Here is a 17,180-nt window from a genome sequence, read left to right as displayed (position 1 = left end):
ATTAAAAATTTAAAAAATTTAATATAATAATATCTTTTATATTTTATTTTAACTATTTTTTTTAAAAGGAACTTAAATTTTATACTTTTAATATATAATTAAATTAAAAATTTAATATAATAATATCTTTTATATTTTATTTTAACTATTTTTTTTAAAAGGAACTGAGTGTATTTAAATTTTAAAGAGGGAGAAATGATTCTCAGCTTAGCCTGTTGAACTGATGCTTCAGGATAGCTCTGTTTAATCAGGAATCTGAGTGTGTGCGTGTGTGTGTAAGAGAGAGAGAGTGTGTGTGTGTGTGTGTGTGTGTCCATCCCACAGCTGTAATCCTGCTGCGTTACACCGCTGCCACATCTTTAATCTCTGTGATTTAGGAAAACACAGACGCAAAGTCTTGAGATTACACAACACAGGAAGACACAAATTATGATTATCAGCAGAGAGACGCCGCAAATGAATCACAGGCTTTGAAAAAAAGTGAGTTAAAGGAGGAAATGAGTGCATTTGGGCTGGTTTCACCCTCAAGACGATCTTGTTTTTATCTGCTGCTTTGATTTCTTCTGATAATAGGCATGTTAAATGATCAAACGAGTAGGCCTTTCTGATGAAATAATTCAACATCTCACAGTCGATGTCAAGAGATTGCATCATAATATATGACAACATCATAATCGAAAGTGTCACATTTGTTTTTGCTGCGGTGCATAAATGACAGTAAATACAAAATATTAATGAGCATAGGTGGCTGTTATTATTGTGATTATTAAATCTACATGTTTTCTTCTCGTTGTCTTTGTGTTGCAGTAAGAGTCATGGCGGATCTGAGCTTGACCGATGCTCTGACCGACAGCGTTCCTCAGCCTGACGTGGAGAACATGGTGGAGAGGGATTTTGTGACCTCGCTGGAGGCCGAGACCTTCGACGATCAGATCGGAGAGACGGTTGACAAGGCCAACTACGTCCCACTGCTGGACAATGACGGGAAGGGTGAGTCTGATCTGTTGATGTTAACAGGTTACACAGCGAAAACATCAGGCGTGCCCAAGTTTTGTTGCATAATGCTAATCTATTACCAACAAGCTTTATTTTCATTTCTTTTCTTGTATTGCATTGCATTTTTTTAATTATTTCATTGCATTTTATTTTTTATTATTTTATTGCATTGCATTTTATTTATTATTTTGTTGCCATGCATTTTTTTTTATTGCATTTTTTTATGTTGACTACATTTTACATGATCTGATTCTTATAGTTTTTCTTTTTATTATTATTTTATCTCGTTGCATTTTATTTTTTAATTATAAATTGATTGCATTTTATTTTTTATTATTTTATTTTATTGTATTTTAATTTTATTATTGCATTGCATTATATATTTTTATTCTAATGTATTACCTTTTTTATCTACTTATTTTATAAGAGCAGTTGTACAGCATCTCTTTTCACAGATTGTTTTTTTTTTTTCGAGGTTAAGTATTTGAAAACTGATCTCTCCTGTTTCAGTCACCTGTGACGTTCATTGAATGTTGCTGTGCGAAATAAGCAGTTCCTCTGGTTTATATTGGCCTGTGTGAATCTTTGTGGGAGTCTGTCTGATTGATTTCCAAGAGTTTGTTTGCATTGAGCAAACTGCGTGTTTGTCAAGAATCTCCCTTTGGCTTTTGAGGATTTTCTTATTCAAACGCCTCTAATTGTTGAGTGTGTGTGTGTGTGTGTGTGTGAGCAGATCCGGGTACAGTAGTCGAGATCGGACAGCAGGAAGTCCAAGGGGCTCAAAACCCTGGTAAGAGATGCCTTCGATTTTCTCGTCGCCCCAGTTTAGTTTCGGGTGCCGCTCCATTATTTGAGTCATACCTTGGTTTGCTTGTTTTCTTTCATGCTCATTTTCAGTTCAGATCATTTGTTTTGGTTGGACGGGAAGCCACTCGTCTCAGTGGGCGTAGAGGAGACTAAAACCTTCATTTAGCAAGGTTTTAGTTTACTTCGTAATTGCATGTTTATCCCGTTAGCAGTGCATTAAATAGCACCTTTTTACTGTTCTCCTCTCCTCTGTCACATGATGTCTGTCTGCAGGATTTGACTTTGCCAGACGTTTTATGATTATTTTTGTTTCCTGTTTGTTGATGCTCACGAGTTAAAATTGTGATGGTGCCTAGACACTCAAATGGAGTGGATATTGTGAAATAGGTCCAATATGTTCATTAATGCACGTCATATACATTAATGTATCGATATACCTAGATATCTGTTGCTCTTGTTTACACTGATTTTGGTCAGTCCAAATGAATCCAACTGTAGTTTTTACCTTTTTTCAGATTTTAATTTTTAGCACAAATATTAATTCTCCACTGCTGACCTGTTCATAAGACGTAAATAAACTTAAGCAACACGACACTACACATGTGCACAAGGTCATTTGGATTCTGACTGAGAAAGTAGTCTGATTCAAAGGTTTAAATGGTTAATATTTTATTTTTTAATGGATTTTAAAGGCATTGTTATTTTAATATAAGTGAGATACTTTTATAGTTTCTATTAATATTTTAAATAAAATGGGAACTGGTTCTCGATACTCAACCCTGGCTGTTTTTAACACAAAAATTGGGTAAAATATGTATTTTTTAAATAACATTATACTCAAAACACATAAAAACACATGGCATTCAAAAATTTTATAAAATATTGAGTCTGATTTTAAGGTTTAAATGGTTAATATTTTCCTTTTTAATGGATTTGTAAGGCAGTGTTATTTTAGTGTAACTGAGATACTATTATAGTTTTTATCAGTATTTGTAATTCATTATTTTAATAAATTATTTTAATATTTTCCATTTTTATTTTTAAGTTTTAGTAATTTTGCGTGGCGTTTCTGTCATTTTATTTATTTAATTTTAATATGTCTATATACCTTTTATTTTGGGTATTTTAGTGCATCAAATTAAACTGAAGTAAAATGAAAAAAAAAGTTGCCTTGGCAACTATCTAGAAAAAAATTAAGTTGTTTTTATTTTATTTTTATTTCAAGTAATGGTTTTAGTTTCCATTAATGATATTAATTATAATCCAGCTTTAAGGTCTTCACCACCCCTTTGGAATGAGGTGTTTATGTTACTATAGTATATAATACTACGATAGTATTATATTACTATCCATTACTTTCTATTTCTTTGCCATGACAGTGCATGTCGTCTCCCGAGTCTCAATCAGCCCAAAGCGTCAGTGTTTTTTTGCTCTTGTAGGTTCAGTGTTTGTCTTAATTGTCTCTCTTCTCACACACTCATATGACAGTAATAATTTACTCTCAGCTCTCAGCACACAAGAGCAAAATGCTTCAGACGGGGCGAGTCAGATGGTCATCGCATGCTGATGCACAAAAATGCTTCGTCTGGAAGCTGGAGTCACTGCAGCTCACAAAATGACCATCTAATATGTGATTTCACTGTACTGCTTTATGATGGAAAAAGACAAAAATAGCATGCCTCAAGTGCATTATTGATTTTATAAAGCATTTAATGCATAATGAAAATAAGAAGTTCACAAATGTTCTTGAAAGCGGCACTCAGGCTTGCTTTATTAAAGCATAATGTGTTTTGATGAGCGTCCTTCAGATGGCGCTGTTGTGCTGGAATGATCTCCTGCATGAGCTCTGCATTTCCATGAATCATGATTATGGAAAGTTTCTCTTTGCTGTTCTTGCAGGAAGTAAGTAGGGCAGAGAATATAGATCTGTGAGCTGCAGCCGACGCAGATGTCCAGGGAACAGAGCCATTTTTAAGCATGTCTTCATTTATTTATTTGCATATTTGTGGGCGGGGCCGTGCATGCTGCATGCGACGAGGCTGATGTGACAGAATGATTGACAGGTGTGAAGTACTAACCAGCGCTGTTGTTCTCTTCCCGTCTGCTGTGTGTTTCTGCCCTGCGTCGTGTCTGTTTCCGCCCCGTGTCTCGCTTCAGACAACTAGATCTTCTGCTCGTGGCTGCGTCTCGATGCCTCTTCTCTTCCTCTCGCCGCTGAACCTCCTGGAAAACCCGTTCCTGACACCACCTTCAAAAGCCTCAGCTTTACACCCTGCTTAAGGACGAGGGATGTGTTGAGAGACGGAGAAAACCCTGATTCCAAACCCTAGTGAGCTGCTGTCTGCATAGGCTGCTGCCTTCTAAGGGGCCGTTCACACAGGACATGTTCAGTTTTATTAAACTATTGCGACTAGTGTTGGGTTTTGTTTCACTCTTATCAATTCGGAGTCTGCATATCAAATTCGTTTTTTATCAAATCTCGGTTCAGATTAAAATATTTACAAAAGTTAGCCTACCTTTTATTCCTGCCACATTTAGGCTATAATCACTGCTGCCAACTAAATATTGAACTAAATAACATTTATTTAACATTCAAGTGAATTCATAAATTCTTAACATTCAAGAAGCATTCAATAATTGAATAAAAAAAAAACTGCTGGAACTGTATGAATTAAATAAACATCATTCTTATTAAAGCAACAATAGGAACCAGTTCTCGATACCTAACCCTACTTGCGACATGTTTTAACATAACAATTGGGTAAAATATGCATTTTTCTGATAATGTCTTATTCAAAATGCATAAAAACATGGAACACAAAAGTTTCATAAAATATTGGATAAAATATGCATTTTATTAATAAAGTAATACAAAACACAAAACATGGCATTCAAAAACTGTATTAAAGTAAAATATGCATTTTTTCTAATTAATATGATACTCAAAACACAAACACATGGGACATAAACATTGGTTAAAATATTGTTAAATATAAATTTTTCTATGCATAAAACATGCATTTAATATGACACTCAAAACACGAACATGAACTGATATGGGACAGTTTTTAATTACAGAGGGTTTTTTAAAATATTTTTAATTAGAATTTTGCATGCACCTGCTATTTTATTGCAATGCATTCTGGGATTTCCTGTCCACGATGCTGCCTTACAATTCATCTTTAATAAGATATCTTAAAAGCCATCAAAATCATGTCGCCTGACTTTATAGACCATCCATTAATTCGGGAGCACACTATGATGCCTTAAAATGCTGACTATGTAGGCAGCTCACTAGGTTTTGGAACACTGTCTGGTTGTCAGACACACTCTGCCCTCTCATTTAAAGACATTCTCCTCTTCCTCTTCGGCAAAGTCATCGCAGGCACACTGTACAGCAGCATCAACGGCCGCGGGACGCTCCAAACACGCCACCGGAGGATTCCCTCTGTGGGCTCAGGGGAAGCGGGATCTTTTGAGGGAACAGTAGCTCAGAGTGAGAGATGATATATCTGGTGATGACAGACCGCGGTCACACACGCCTCGAGATCCACACACACACACACACACACACACTCGCTCGATCTGTTTACTGTCTTACTGTCAGGCCTTTCTTCTTGCTCATACAAACACATTTCACCAATTAAAGTCAACATGAAATGGCAATTAAATGACTTTGCACATTTCTCATTGTGAATGATTTATCAGAGCACATTATTATTTTTTCTCTCAATTCCTCATTTGTTTAGTCATTGTTTTAGGCTGCTAAAGTGTCAGTAAATTAATGTTAGTTAATGTGATAAATGTTCTAGCAATAATATCAAATAGAGAGCAGATCTCCCACAATCCACTGCAAAATTCTGCTCTGAACATGGTTATTATAGTAAACTAAAACCATACAAAACATTTTTGTTACTAGGATAAAATAATATTGAAATTATTATAATTTTTTTCAGTTAATGTATATTTTATAAAACATTAATTTAAATGAAATATTTAAAAAGTATATATTTTAAATATTATTTTATTATTTGAGCCAGTTGCTAGATTTCATATTTTAATTTGGTTTAATCGTATCTACTAAAATAACTACATTTCAAATTAATATATATCAACTTAAATTTAAAAGAAAAAAAATGGGAAATGAAAAAAAAAAAAAAACTAACTGAAAATATGAATAAAAATAAAACGATAATAGTTAAATAACACTGGCTGACTCTGAATATCCTGTTTCACCTTGTAGGAGTAAAATGGCTTGTGAATGTAGTTTCATGTTCTTGTCTTAATATCCTAGAGAGACTTTATTACTAGTGATAATCATTTGATTACCTGTAAACATGCACCATCATCAGTATGTGGTATTAGTTCTGATGCACACAGCTTTGTTTATCGTCATACAGCAGTCGCCCAAAGAGACGTGTTGTGTTTTCATTGCTGCATTTGATTGCATTGTGCACACAAACATACGCATAAGTACACTTCACCCTGTCCTCTTGTCTGGCCATGTTAAAGCTCACTTTGAGACCTCAGCTGCCAGGGTTCATCATCACACACACACACACACACACACACTGGAAGCCTGTCGCAGTCTCAGCAGCGTTTATATAAGCGCTCGTCTAAGGCCAGAAACGCAGATGCAATCACTCGGCCAGTGCACTACAAGCGTGCATGGGTTACAAAGATGATATTAATATCTATAAAGCAGGTAGCATGATAGCTAAATATTTTCAATAAAATTAGCTATTTATTTTACACACTATTTACTCAAAATTCATTAAAAATATCATTCAGATGTTTAAACTTTAAAGTTTGTTCCGTTTGTTGTGATTTGGTCGGTAGTTTATTTCAGGCCTGACGCTGCACTCAGGTGTTTTTTAAGCTGATGTGTTTCCTTTACGCAGCTCTCTTTCTTTCAGCTGTATGTTTGTTTTTAACAAGTGCATGTTTATAATGATTGATTGATTGATTTGTCTGTTTTTCCTGTCTTCTACATAGTTTTAATGAGCTTACTGAAACCTACACTAAACACTGTCTTACATGGTCTTTTATTAAAAGAACTGAAAATAACATGTTTATTTCCTGCATTATATTCATAGGATGTCTCTGCTTGCAAAAGTGCATTTGTAAAGGTGAAATGTGTCATTTTTGCAACTCTAGTGATACCAAACCAAAAATAAATAAATAAATAAAAAACAAATAAATAATAAAAAGGGTATATTATTTATATTATTATTATTATTATATATTATTTATTTAGTCTGTGGGTATGTAATTTTCCCCATCTACCCTTTGTCTTTAATTGAATATGGAATATTACTAATATTTATATGCAGCTGAGACACTTTGCAACTTTGTTTGGTGCTAAAAATGGCACCGAAATCACACGCTGCATCTTTAGAGATGGATTGATTGAAATTGCATTTAAAGCAGATCTCATTTAACTTTGAGTGTTTAACCAGAAACCAAGAAAGGCTTCAAACACACTGCTGTAGCTTCTTCCTCCACTGACACGCATGCTGGCTGCTGCAGTCTGTATTACGTCTGATGTACGTGTAGATTTTTCTAGCGTCCACTCAGTTAATAAAGTTTTTATCGACTGTTTCAGTCTGTCCCTGTACTTGGAAATCTGGTTATTTGTTGCAGCATTGATTTTGCAGATGTTTTGGATGATCTAGTTTTATAGCTGGTCGTGATGTTCATGTTAACAGCTATCAGTGTTTTGATGTGTTGAATCACAATGACTTTTTGCGGAAATTGACAAATGGCTGTGTATTAAAGGGATAGGCCACCTAAAAATAGAAGAACAACATTGGACCCCATTGACTTTCACTGTATGGAAAAAAACACAGAGGCATTTTCCAAATCCAGACCATCTTCTTTTGTGTTTCACAGAAGAAGGAAAGTCATTATGATAATGTTAATTGTTGTGTGAACTATCATTTTAAGTTGGCTCACTGCTGACCTTAACTGTAGTTTTGGTTGGTTATTCTCTTGGTCACTGTGATGGCGTGACTCCAGCAGCTCCAGTAACGCGTGTGTTTGGGCGGCGTCTCTGCGGCAGTGGCTCCTGCGGGAGCTCTATATGGGTCAGTCTGGCCTACTTGAGTCTGTTTTAGGGCTGGACGGCCCGCAGCAGATGTGCTCGATCTGGAGCGCTGTGTCCCTGATTCTCCAGAGGACGGTAACCTCTGCTGAGTCCATCTCTCATCTAGCTGTGCCCACTGCACAATCAATCACGCAAGTTTTCAATGTTTTATTGGCACAACGTAATGCTGACAGCAAGGTATTGCAGTATATTTCTATGCATAATACATATACATATGTTTTAAAAGTCTCTAATGCTATTTTTCAGCATCATTACTCTAGTCTTCAGTGTCACATGATCTTCAGAAACCATTCTAATATGCTGATTTGCTGCTCAAGAAACATTCCTGATTATTATCAATGTTGAAAACAGTTGTGCTGCCCGATATTTTTGTGGAAACTGTGATGCATTTTATTTTTCAGGATTCTTTGATGAATAGAAAGTTCAAAAGAACAGCATTTATTTAAAATATAAATGTTTTGCAACATTTATAAATGTCTTTACTAGTGCTGGGCGGTATACCGGTTCATACCGAATACCGGTGTTTATTTTTGTTATGATATGAATTTTTAAAACACCGCAATACCGGTGTATGTCACTATTTAGTCACTATTTAGTGTGGTATTTTTTGACAATATTCACTCATGTCAATATACTGCATTATTTCCTCTCTCAACCAGTAGAAAATATGGTTAACACCCGGTCATGCATGAAAAAATACCGTCATGTACCGTGAAACCGATATAATTTTGAAAAATACCGTGATATAAATTTTTGGTCATACCGCCCAGCACTAGTCTTTACTGTCACTTTTGATCAATTTAATGCGTCCTTAATGAATGAAATTAATTTATTCTTCAAAAACAAAACCCCCAAAAAAAGTTTAGTAAAAGCTGGTATTTACTTTTTGTATTATATATATATATTGCATTATTCATATAGACATATATGTGAATAATGTTTTTGTTGTTGTTGTTATTTTAGTGCAACCATTCATCAAAAATGTCATTTCTAAAAACATCTTAATGACCTGAACGTTTTGAAAGGTAGTGTGTGTGTATATTATAGCATTGTATTGTATTTTCTAATATATAGTACTCATTTTAGTATTTTATTAATCATATGCAGTTATTATGCATGTATAACAAATAATATATATTAGAAATATAATATTATTCATATATACATAAAATATAGTTGAATAATTATATTTTTATTTTTTACAGAGAGCTGATAACCAGTTAGGTTTAAATATTGTGCCATTTTTTATTTCTCAAAAAAAAAAATGCTGAAAAATGTATGTTATGACCCATTTAATGTAATTATATTGTTATATAATTTCTGAAGGTAAGAGTGTTTGTCTGTGTGCTGATCCTGGTTCGGTAGTTGCAGTAATATGTTAGTAAAGCTCAGCAGCTTTGGCGTCCTCGTCTCGTCTCTTAATTCAGCATTAGTTGTCTTCCTTGAGTCTAATCTGAACTGAGGTCAGTTTTGAGGATGTTTCTCCACTGATGAAGTAGCCGTTTCCCATAATCCCCGTCTGCGGAGGTGCTTTTCGCTGCTTCCTCGTTCTCAGGATTGGTCTTTTGGAGATTTGTGATGTGTTTTAAATCATCGGTAAGCCGTTCGCATTGCATAAGTGCTCTAATCCGGAGGATAAATGTAAAACAGATGAATGGAGCAGCGCTTTTGGGCCTCCTGCGGCGGAGCGTCTGCGGGGTCAGACTGAGGACACACACTCCTCGTCTTCCTCTTTACCGTGTTTACTGTGTCCTCACTAGACCTTGCTCTGTTCAAGTCTTGAATATTATTCAAGTGAGCAGATCATGGAAATCAGGATTTCCCTCCTTCTTCCTTTCTTTTGAATTTAGAGTTTCATTTCTTCCTCTTCTTCTTTGTCCCCTTGTCTTTCTCTTCTTCCTCTTCCTCATGTTCATGTTTTTTGGTATATATTTTCTTCCTCATCATCTTCATCTTTTGTTTGTTATTCTTCCTCATTCTGCCTCATTATTTGCTTCTGCCTCCTCTTCCTCTTTTTATTCTTAATTTCCTTTTTCCTCATCTTCTTTTTCTTTTCCTCTTGTTTTTCTCATCGTCTTCATCCTCCTCTTCCTCAATGTCATCTTCCTCCTCTCCGTAATTTTCTTGTTTCTCCTTTTCCTTATCTTATTCTTCCTCCTCTTCTTGTTTTTGTTTTTATTGTTGTTCTTCGTCATAGTCTTCATCCTCCTCTTTTCCTCTTCTTGTTTTTGGTGTTGTTGCTATTCCTCCTACTTCCTCACCGTCTTATTCTTCTTTTCTGTTTTTTCACCATCCTCATCTTCTTGTTTTTTTTTTATTCTTCATCTTCCTCTTCTTTGTCATGTAAGTCCTTATCATCTTTCTGATCTCCATCTTATTCTTCCTCATATTTTTTCTCATTATCTTCCTCCTTTTGCTCTTCTTCCTTATCTTCCTTTTCTTTTTCCTATTTTTGTTATTGTTATTCCTCTTCATCATCTTGTTCTTCCACTTCCACTTATGTGCCTTCCTTATCATCTTGTTTTTATTTTTGTAATCCTTCATCTTCCTCTTCATTGTCATTTTATCATCATCATCATCTTCTTCCTATCCCTCTTCTTCTTCCGTATTTTTTCTTCTTCATCATCTTCCTCTTCTTGTTTTTGTTATCCCCTCTCTTTCTCATCTTCTTCCTCCTCTGCTTCTTCTGCTTCTTGTTGATTTCCATCTTCTTCCTCTTCTTTTTTCATCTTCTTCCTCCTCTTCTTCTGCTGCTGCTTCTTCCTCATCATCTTCTTATTTGTGTTATTCTTGTTCTTGTGCTTCTTTCTTGTCATCATTTTCTTTGTCTTGATTTCAACAATAATTCTCGAGGCAGTTCTTGTCAGCCTGCTGTGAGCATTTCCCTTTATTATGCATAATCTGTAGTTCTTCATCTTTTTGTGAACACTGATAGTTTTGTGCAATAAACTGATTGTTTAGTCTGATATTTGTTGAACGTAATCCTTTGACTAGTTTTGCACATTTCTATTAAGGGTCACAGCAGTTTTTGGTGTCATTAGCAGTTTGCATAATAATCATAAATAACCCTGTTCTGTCGTTGCATCAGCTCCAGATTGGTGGCCACAGTCCGACTGTACGATACATTTATCACAGTATTCAATCATTTCTCAGCACTGTAAGTCATTTGAAGCATTTGTCTGCAGGTGATGAGAGCGATATAAATATGATCGGTGGCAGACGTGGATAGAAAGTCAGCCATGAGGTCACCCAGACTCAGTGTCATTGCTCTGCTTCCTCTGGCAAATGTGTCATGAGATGCGGATCGTTTGCCCGGCCAACATTTCAGCGCGCCGCCTGCGTGTCCTCATTGGCAAAGTCGTAAAAATAGACTGGGTCTGTGTGGCCCATGGGAGGTTTGGAGGCACACAGACACCGAAACGGGAATAGAGACAGAATCGCTGTCCACAAAAATATATCAGAGAGATACTGGGGGTGAAGGTAAGACTGAAGGTTCAAACTCTGGGCAAAGACATCAAAAATAAGCAAACACACAAATAAGAAAAATAATAGAAACAATTACAGCCTCAAACTTGGCTGAATCATTCAGCTTTCTGAGGACACAACCAGTAAACCATTGTTTATCTTCATGTCTCAGTTTTTTTATAATAATAATAACAATAATAAATTACGTTGTTAATGGAGAAAATACTATCAAATACTAATATATTTAAATGTATTTTATTTATTTTTTAATAATAATAATAAATACTGTTGTTAATGATGACATTTAAAAAAAATACTTTTATTAATCTATAAAATGCGTTATGTTTGTTTACATATGGTTATGATGATGATGATGATAATAATAGTAAATATTATTATTTGAATCTATAAATATATTAGTGTTTAGTTTTTACCAGTATTTAATGATTTTTAATTACCAAATGGCATTTCTTCTTATTATCTATAATAAATAAGTACATACAAAATAAATAAATTAATTAATAATAATGTTCTGGGATATTTCAACCTGTTGTCTATGGCCCGCATGCTGTTCATTATCATGGACAATAATTTGAATCATGCCAAAACGAAATTAAATATACGTATAATGGAAGTCTTAAAATGGCAAAAATGACTACCAAAATAATTCATATTTCTGTTTCCTGTTGAGCTTCCTTTGAAAGTGCGTTATTGTAAACACTGAGACGTGTCAATTACCGTCTGTGGTGATCAATATCATAAATAGAGATGCTGTCCATAGACATTTAGTTGAAAATGAGAAAAAAGGCATTCCTAATAATCGTTGACCCAGTTGATGTGTTAGTAAGTGAGCGGTTAGTTAACTGCACTCCTCAAAGTCAAGCAGCCTCTATCAACGAGGAGAACTAAATGGGACATGACAGTTTTGGGCTAGACGGCCATGGTTTTTTGGCATGTTTCCCTCTTTTACTCTCTCACGTCTCGTTCTGGATTGTGTACAGCTTCCACACCCCGCCAGCTGTTGATTTCCCAGCATGCTCTCTGCCTCATCACGAACGCCTGCGGACCGACTGGTGATGGGTCATAACTCACCATAACCTACCAAAACACATCTTCACTAACTGGCACAGTCGCCACATCTTTGCTTCTCTGAACAGCATCTAGTTTTGTCTAAGATGAGCAGTTTATGTGAATGTTACGAGCCGATGAATGAAACCGAGCGTTCCTGATGCCATCTGAGAGCAGACGTGGCTAAAGGCTCGTCCGGCTCGACAGAAACAACAGAGCTGACGGGATGATGCTGCTCATAGCTGGTTTAGTTGTTTTCTTCTGAATATACAGCACACATCTCTTTCCAGCACATCTCATTCCCGATTGTGCATATTCAGTGTGCAAATCAGGGATGTTTTTGGCATCAATAATGCTGCATATGTGTTGCATAAATGTTTCTGAAAGAAGTCACCAAAGAAGCTTTGATCTAAAATACAGTAAAAATTATTATTGCAATCTAAAATAATTATTTTCTATGTGAATATATTGTAAACTGTAATTGGTTGCTATGATCAAAGCTGAATTTTCAGCATCATTACTCCAGTCTTCAGTGTCACATGATCTTCAGAAATCATTCTAATATGCTGATTTGCTGCTCAAGAAACATTTATTATTATTATCAATGTTGAAAACAGTTGTGCTGTCAAAAAATTGTGCGGAAACTGATGCATTTTATTTTTCAGGATTCACAGATTCAATTCAAAATAACAGCATTTATTTGAAATATAAATATATTGTGGCATTATACAGTAAATGTCTTTACTGACACTTTTGATCAATTTAATGCAGCCTTGCTTCAAAGAAATATTTAAATAAATAAATAAATTCTTACTGACCCCAAACTTTTCAGTTTCACTTTTTTAGTATTTCAGGTAATAACAGCTTAAATTTCATAAAAGTCCATCTGCTGAAGACTAGGACTATAGGACATCAGACATATTGACTATTTTAATGGTAATTTTTTTATGCTTTTTGACCCTTTTGGAGCTGCTTTGTGTAGACAAAAATGAAAATCAGCTAAATTTCATGTTTTCCATGAAGTAAAGGAACTTGAGGTTCAGTAAATGATGATTTTTGGATGCATTTCCCCTTTTGCATTGCCTCGTTTATTTTGCGCTGTTAATGAGGCTTGTAATGTCTGTGCGTGAGATTTTCCTTGATTTTGGCTCAAGAGCACAGACCGCGGGTAACCCGAGCTGAACCCGCCTCTGACCCGCAGGTCCGGATCAAACACTGCTCTGTTTGGGTTCGACTTTGGCTTCCGTCCTGTCGAGTGTTTTCAGCGTCAGCCGCTCTGAGCCGCCGGCCCGTCTGAGGAGGCGCTGGAGGGGGTTTGTGGGAGGCGGTCGCGTCCAGAACCGCCACTTCGGATCAGGATTGAGTCAGGAGGTTCCCCACACAGACGGGACCATGAGTTCACAGCGTGCCAGTCAGAGACACGTCTCTGCGCTTTAACTGTGTGTTAACTTGAGTATGCAGGGAAATAGCGTGCTGTGTGTTTGATATGTGGCAGGTGAGTTGAAGGCATGGATTATAGTCTGTTATCAGAGCGGAAAGATGATTTCATGTCTGTTTTACAGGCGCCGTGAATCCACTGATGCCACCGAAAGAGACGCCTCTTCAGACTGAGCAGCAGACGTTTGGGACAGACTTACTATCAGGTGAGTTCAGCATCTGCTTCACGTAGTAAATAAAGCTTTACCAGAGTTGTGACGTGCACTATAAGATTGAGTCCACAATGCAGATGATTGTAGTCAAGAACTGCCCACTTAGACACAGAAGAGACTGTCTGACTGAGTTTGTGTTGTTTTTATGTCGTTTAGGTGCAGGTTTTTCTTGTGAAATAGATTAAATGGCAATAATAGACCAGCATGGAAAACACACAGTCAAATACTAGTGTAACAGAAAAACCTATAGCAGAAGAAAATATAGATATAAATATAGATTTCTATACACAGTTTTAGTTTTGTCTTTAATGCATGTTATAATTTTTTATTTTTAAAAAAATATATTTTTATATAGTTTTATTATTTTTTACAAAAATTAATCAGACTTTTGACTGTATATATCTTTTTTAATAAATCTGCAAAAATGTCAACAATTCTGTGTTTTTCTGTCAATATGGGGTGCTGTGTGTACATTAATGAGGAAAAAAAATTAACTTAAATGATTTTAGCAAATGGCTGCAATATAACAAAGAGTGAAAAATGTAAGGGGGTCTGAATACTTTCCGTACCCACTGTATATAGAGAGAGAGAGAGAGAGAGAGAGAGAGAGATAGATAGAAATTTAAAACAATTCACCACCTTCAATCAGTTCAATCAATCAATTCTTTCTTTCTTTTTCTTTCTTTCTTTTTCTTTCATGGGTTTAGTTTAAAAAAATTTTGGTTAATTAACATAGTAATACATACATGTTACTTCACAAACATAAATCAAAAACATATTTGCTATTGAATTTCTCGTTTAATCTGCTGTTAAGAGCCTAAAACTAAACTCTAGGCATCTTTCAAAGATTTGGTGATATAAAACTCTGACATTGGCAATAAAGCACTTCCTTTAGGATGAATCGCTTTGTAAGTTGCTTTGGATAAAAGTGTCTGCTAAATGAATAAATGTTCATGTAAATCCGGCGTGAAGTTCTTCCTCAGAAGTGTTCATTGTGTCTGTAGTATGACTTTGTTGTTAGTCACAGAAGTTGTGTAAGGTCAGCCAAAATCAGCCAGATGGAGAAAGAGTTTTCCGGTTTAGTGCACAATATGCATCAGATTAACAGTGAACAGACTGTGGATGGAAACTGAGACAGTTTCTTACTAAAAATTATATTTTGAAACTAGCTGATATGATGATAGGATAGGATGCTCTTGTGTTTTCTTCCTGTCTAGAGGGCCTTCTGGTGCTCCTTCACTGTGTTTCTGTGGGAGTTTTCTGGTCCAGCAGGTGAATCACAGGAGCACAAATACTGACTGATTGTTTTTGCGGTTGCTGTTTTCTTTGAGAAATGACAAATGTGACCCTGGAGCACAAAAGCAGTGTTAAGTCGCTGGGGTATACTTGTAGCAATAGCCAACAATACATTGTGTATGGCTCAAAATTATAGATTTTTCTTTTATGCCAAAAATCATTAGGATATTAAGTAAAGATCATGTTCCATGAAGATATTTAGTAAATTTCCTACTGTAAATATATCAAAACTTAATTTTTGATTAGTAATATGCATTGCTAAGAACTTCATTTGGACAACTTTAAAGGCGATTTTCTCAATATTTTGATTTTTTTGCACCCTCAGATTCCAGATTTTCAAATAGTTGTATCTCGGCCAAATATTGTCCGATCCTAACAAACCATACATCAATGGAAAGATTTTTTTTTTCAGCTTTCAGATGACGTATAAATCTCAATTTCGAAAAATTGACCCTTATGACTGGTTTTGTGGTCCAGGGTCACAAATGAACATTTCCATCTGTTTGTTTCCTATCACTAGTAATAACCGGCTGCTTGTGGCGGCTTGTTTTGTCTCTGTAAAGCCTCTTAGAAAACACTCGTCACTTCTCTTCTCTCATTGAAATGCAGCGCAGCATCTGCGCACTCGTTCGTCACGCCCTGTTGTTTATCTGCTCTCTCCATCTCTCTCTAGACTCAGTGTCTGGTTTTGCTGATCAGTGGAGCTCACAGTGCAGCCCTCCGCAGGCGATGGCAGCGTTCACAGGTGACCACCGTCATAAACAGAGTTCAAAACCTAAATCATCTGATCTCTGCCATCATTCCAGACCAAATTATAGTTTGCAATTTACCAGTGCTTTATTAAAGGTGGTGATCTGTTATGCAAATTATATTTATTTTTAACAATAATAATAATATTAAATTCAATAATTTATTTAATACATTTTGTTATAATACTGTAGAATCTTCTAAATCTTTTATTTATGATTAAATCTTTTATAAATAGTTTTATTAATTAAGCTGTAGTAGTGATAGTTTTAGCAGTAATATTTGCAGTAATGATAATATATTTTTATTGTTGTTATTATTATTATTATTATTAGTAGTAGTAGTAGTAGTATCATTATTATATAAATCAGTGTTAATTTCATTGACAAATTATTTTCGTCATAATTATTGTCAACGACATTCTTTTCACCGACGACAACGAGACTAAAACTATTTGAATGACACAAACTATGACGTAAATCTATTGACATTTTCGTCAACGAATAAAAACGAAAATGTTAGGGAGGGACGATTTGGGAAGAGATTCATTCAGAACGAAGTGTCTATCATGATAAAACCTTAATATCAAACCTATATAATGAGTTTGGAAATTTTAGAGAAATGCTTAATAAATGCATTACACTGTAACTAAACCCATTAGATTTTAGTCGACTAAATTTACTATAGATTTAGTAGACTAAAATCTTATGATATTTAGTCGACTAAAACTAGACAAAAAATAAAAACAATTCAAATGACTAAAATATGACTAAAACTAAATGGCATTTTAGTCAAAAGACTGACTAAAACTAAATCAAAATTTGCTGTCAAAATTAACACTGATATAAATGCATGCCATTTTATATTTTATAATGAATAATAAATCCAACTACTGCATTACTGCTAATTATGGCTAATAATGATAATTATTAACAATAATGTGTATTAATAATTTATTTATAATATCACTATTATTAATGATTATTATAATAATATTATACTACTGCTACTACTATTAATAATAATAATTATATATATATATATAT

The 17,180-nt window shown here is 35.0% G+C and overlaps 1 protein-coding gene across 1 annotated transcript in view; it reads left to right on the top strand.

Moving 5' to 3' along the window:
* Positions 1-17,180, top strand: part of LOC107713383 (microtubule-associated protein 4-like) — an 83,039-nt gene that overhangs the window by 27,963 nt on the left and 37,896 nt on the right. Inside the window, exons 2-5 of the mRNA XM_016518881.1 lie at positions 808-990; positions 1,730-1,786; positions 14,005-14,085; positions 16,061-16,132. Coding sequence (XP_016374367.1) covers positions 816-990; positions 1,730-1,786; positions 14,005-14,085; positions 16,061-16,132 — 385 coding nt within the window. The 5' untranslated portion in view covers positions 808-815. The remainder of the gene's footprint in view (positions 1-807; positions 991-1,729; positions 1,787-14,004; positions 14,086-16,060; positions 16,133-17,180) is intronic.

The sequence above is a fragment of the Sinocyclocheilus rhinocerous genome, unplaced genomic scaffold (assembly GCF_001515625.1).
Source record: "Sinocyclocheilus rhinocerous isolate Xijiao unplaced genomic scaffold, SAMN03320098_v1.1 scaffold1575, whole genome shotgun sequence".
Classification (NCBI taxonomy): Eukaryota; Metazoa; Chordata; class Actinopteri; order Cypriniformes; family Cyprinidae; genus Sinocyclocheilus; species Sinocyclocheilus rhinocerous.
The sequence above is the reverse complement of the archived record's forward strand: the minus strand, read 5'-3'. Positions and strand labels throughout refer to the sequence as shown.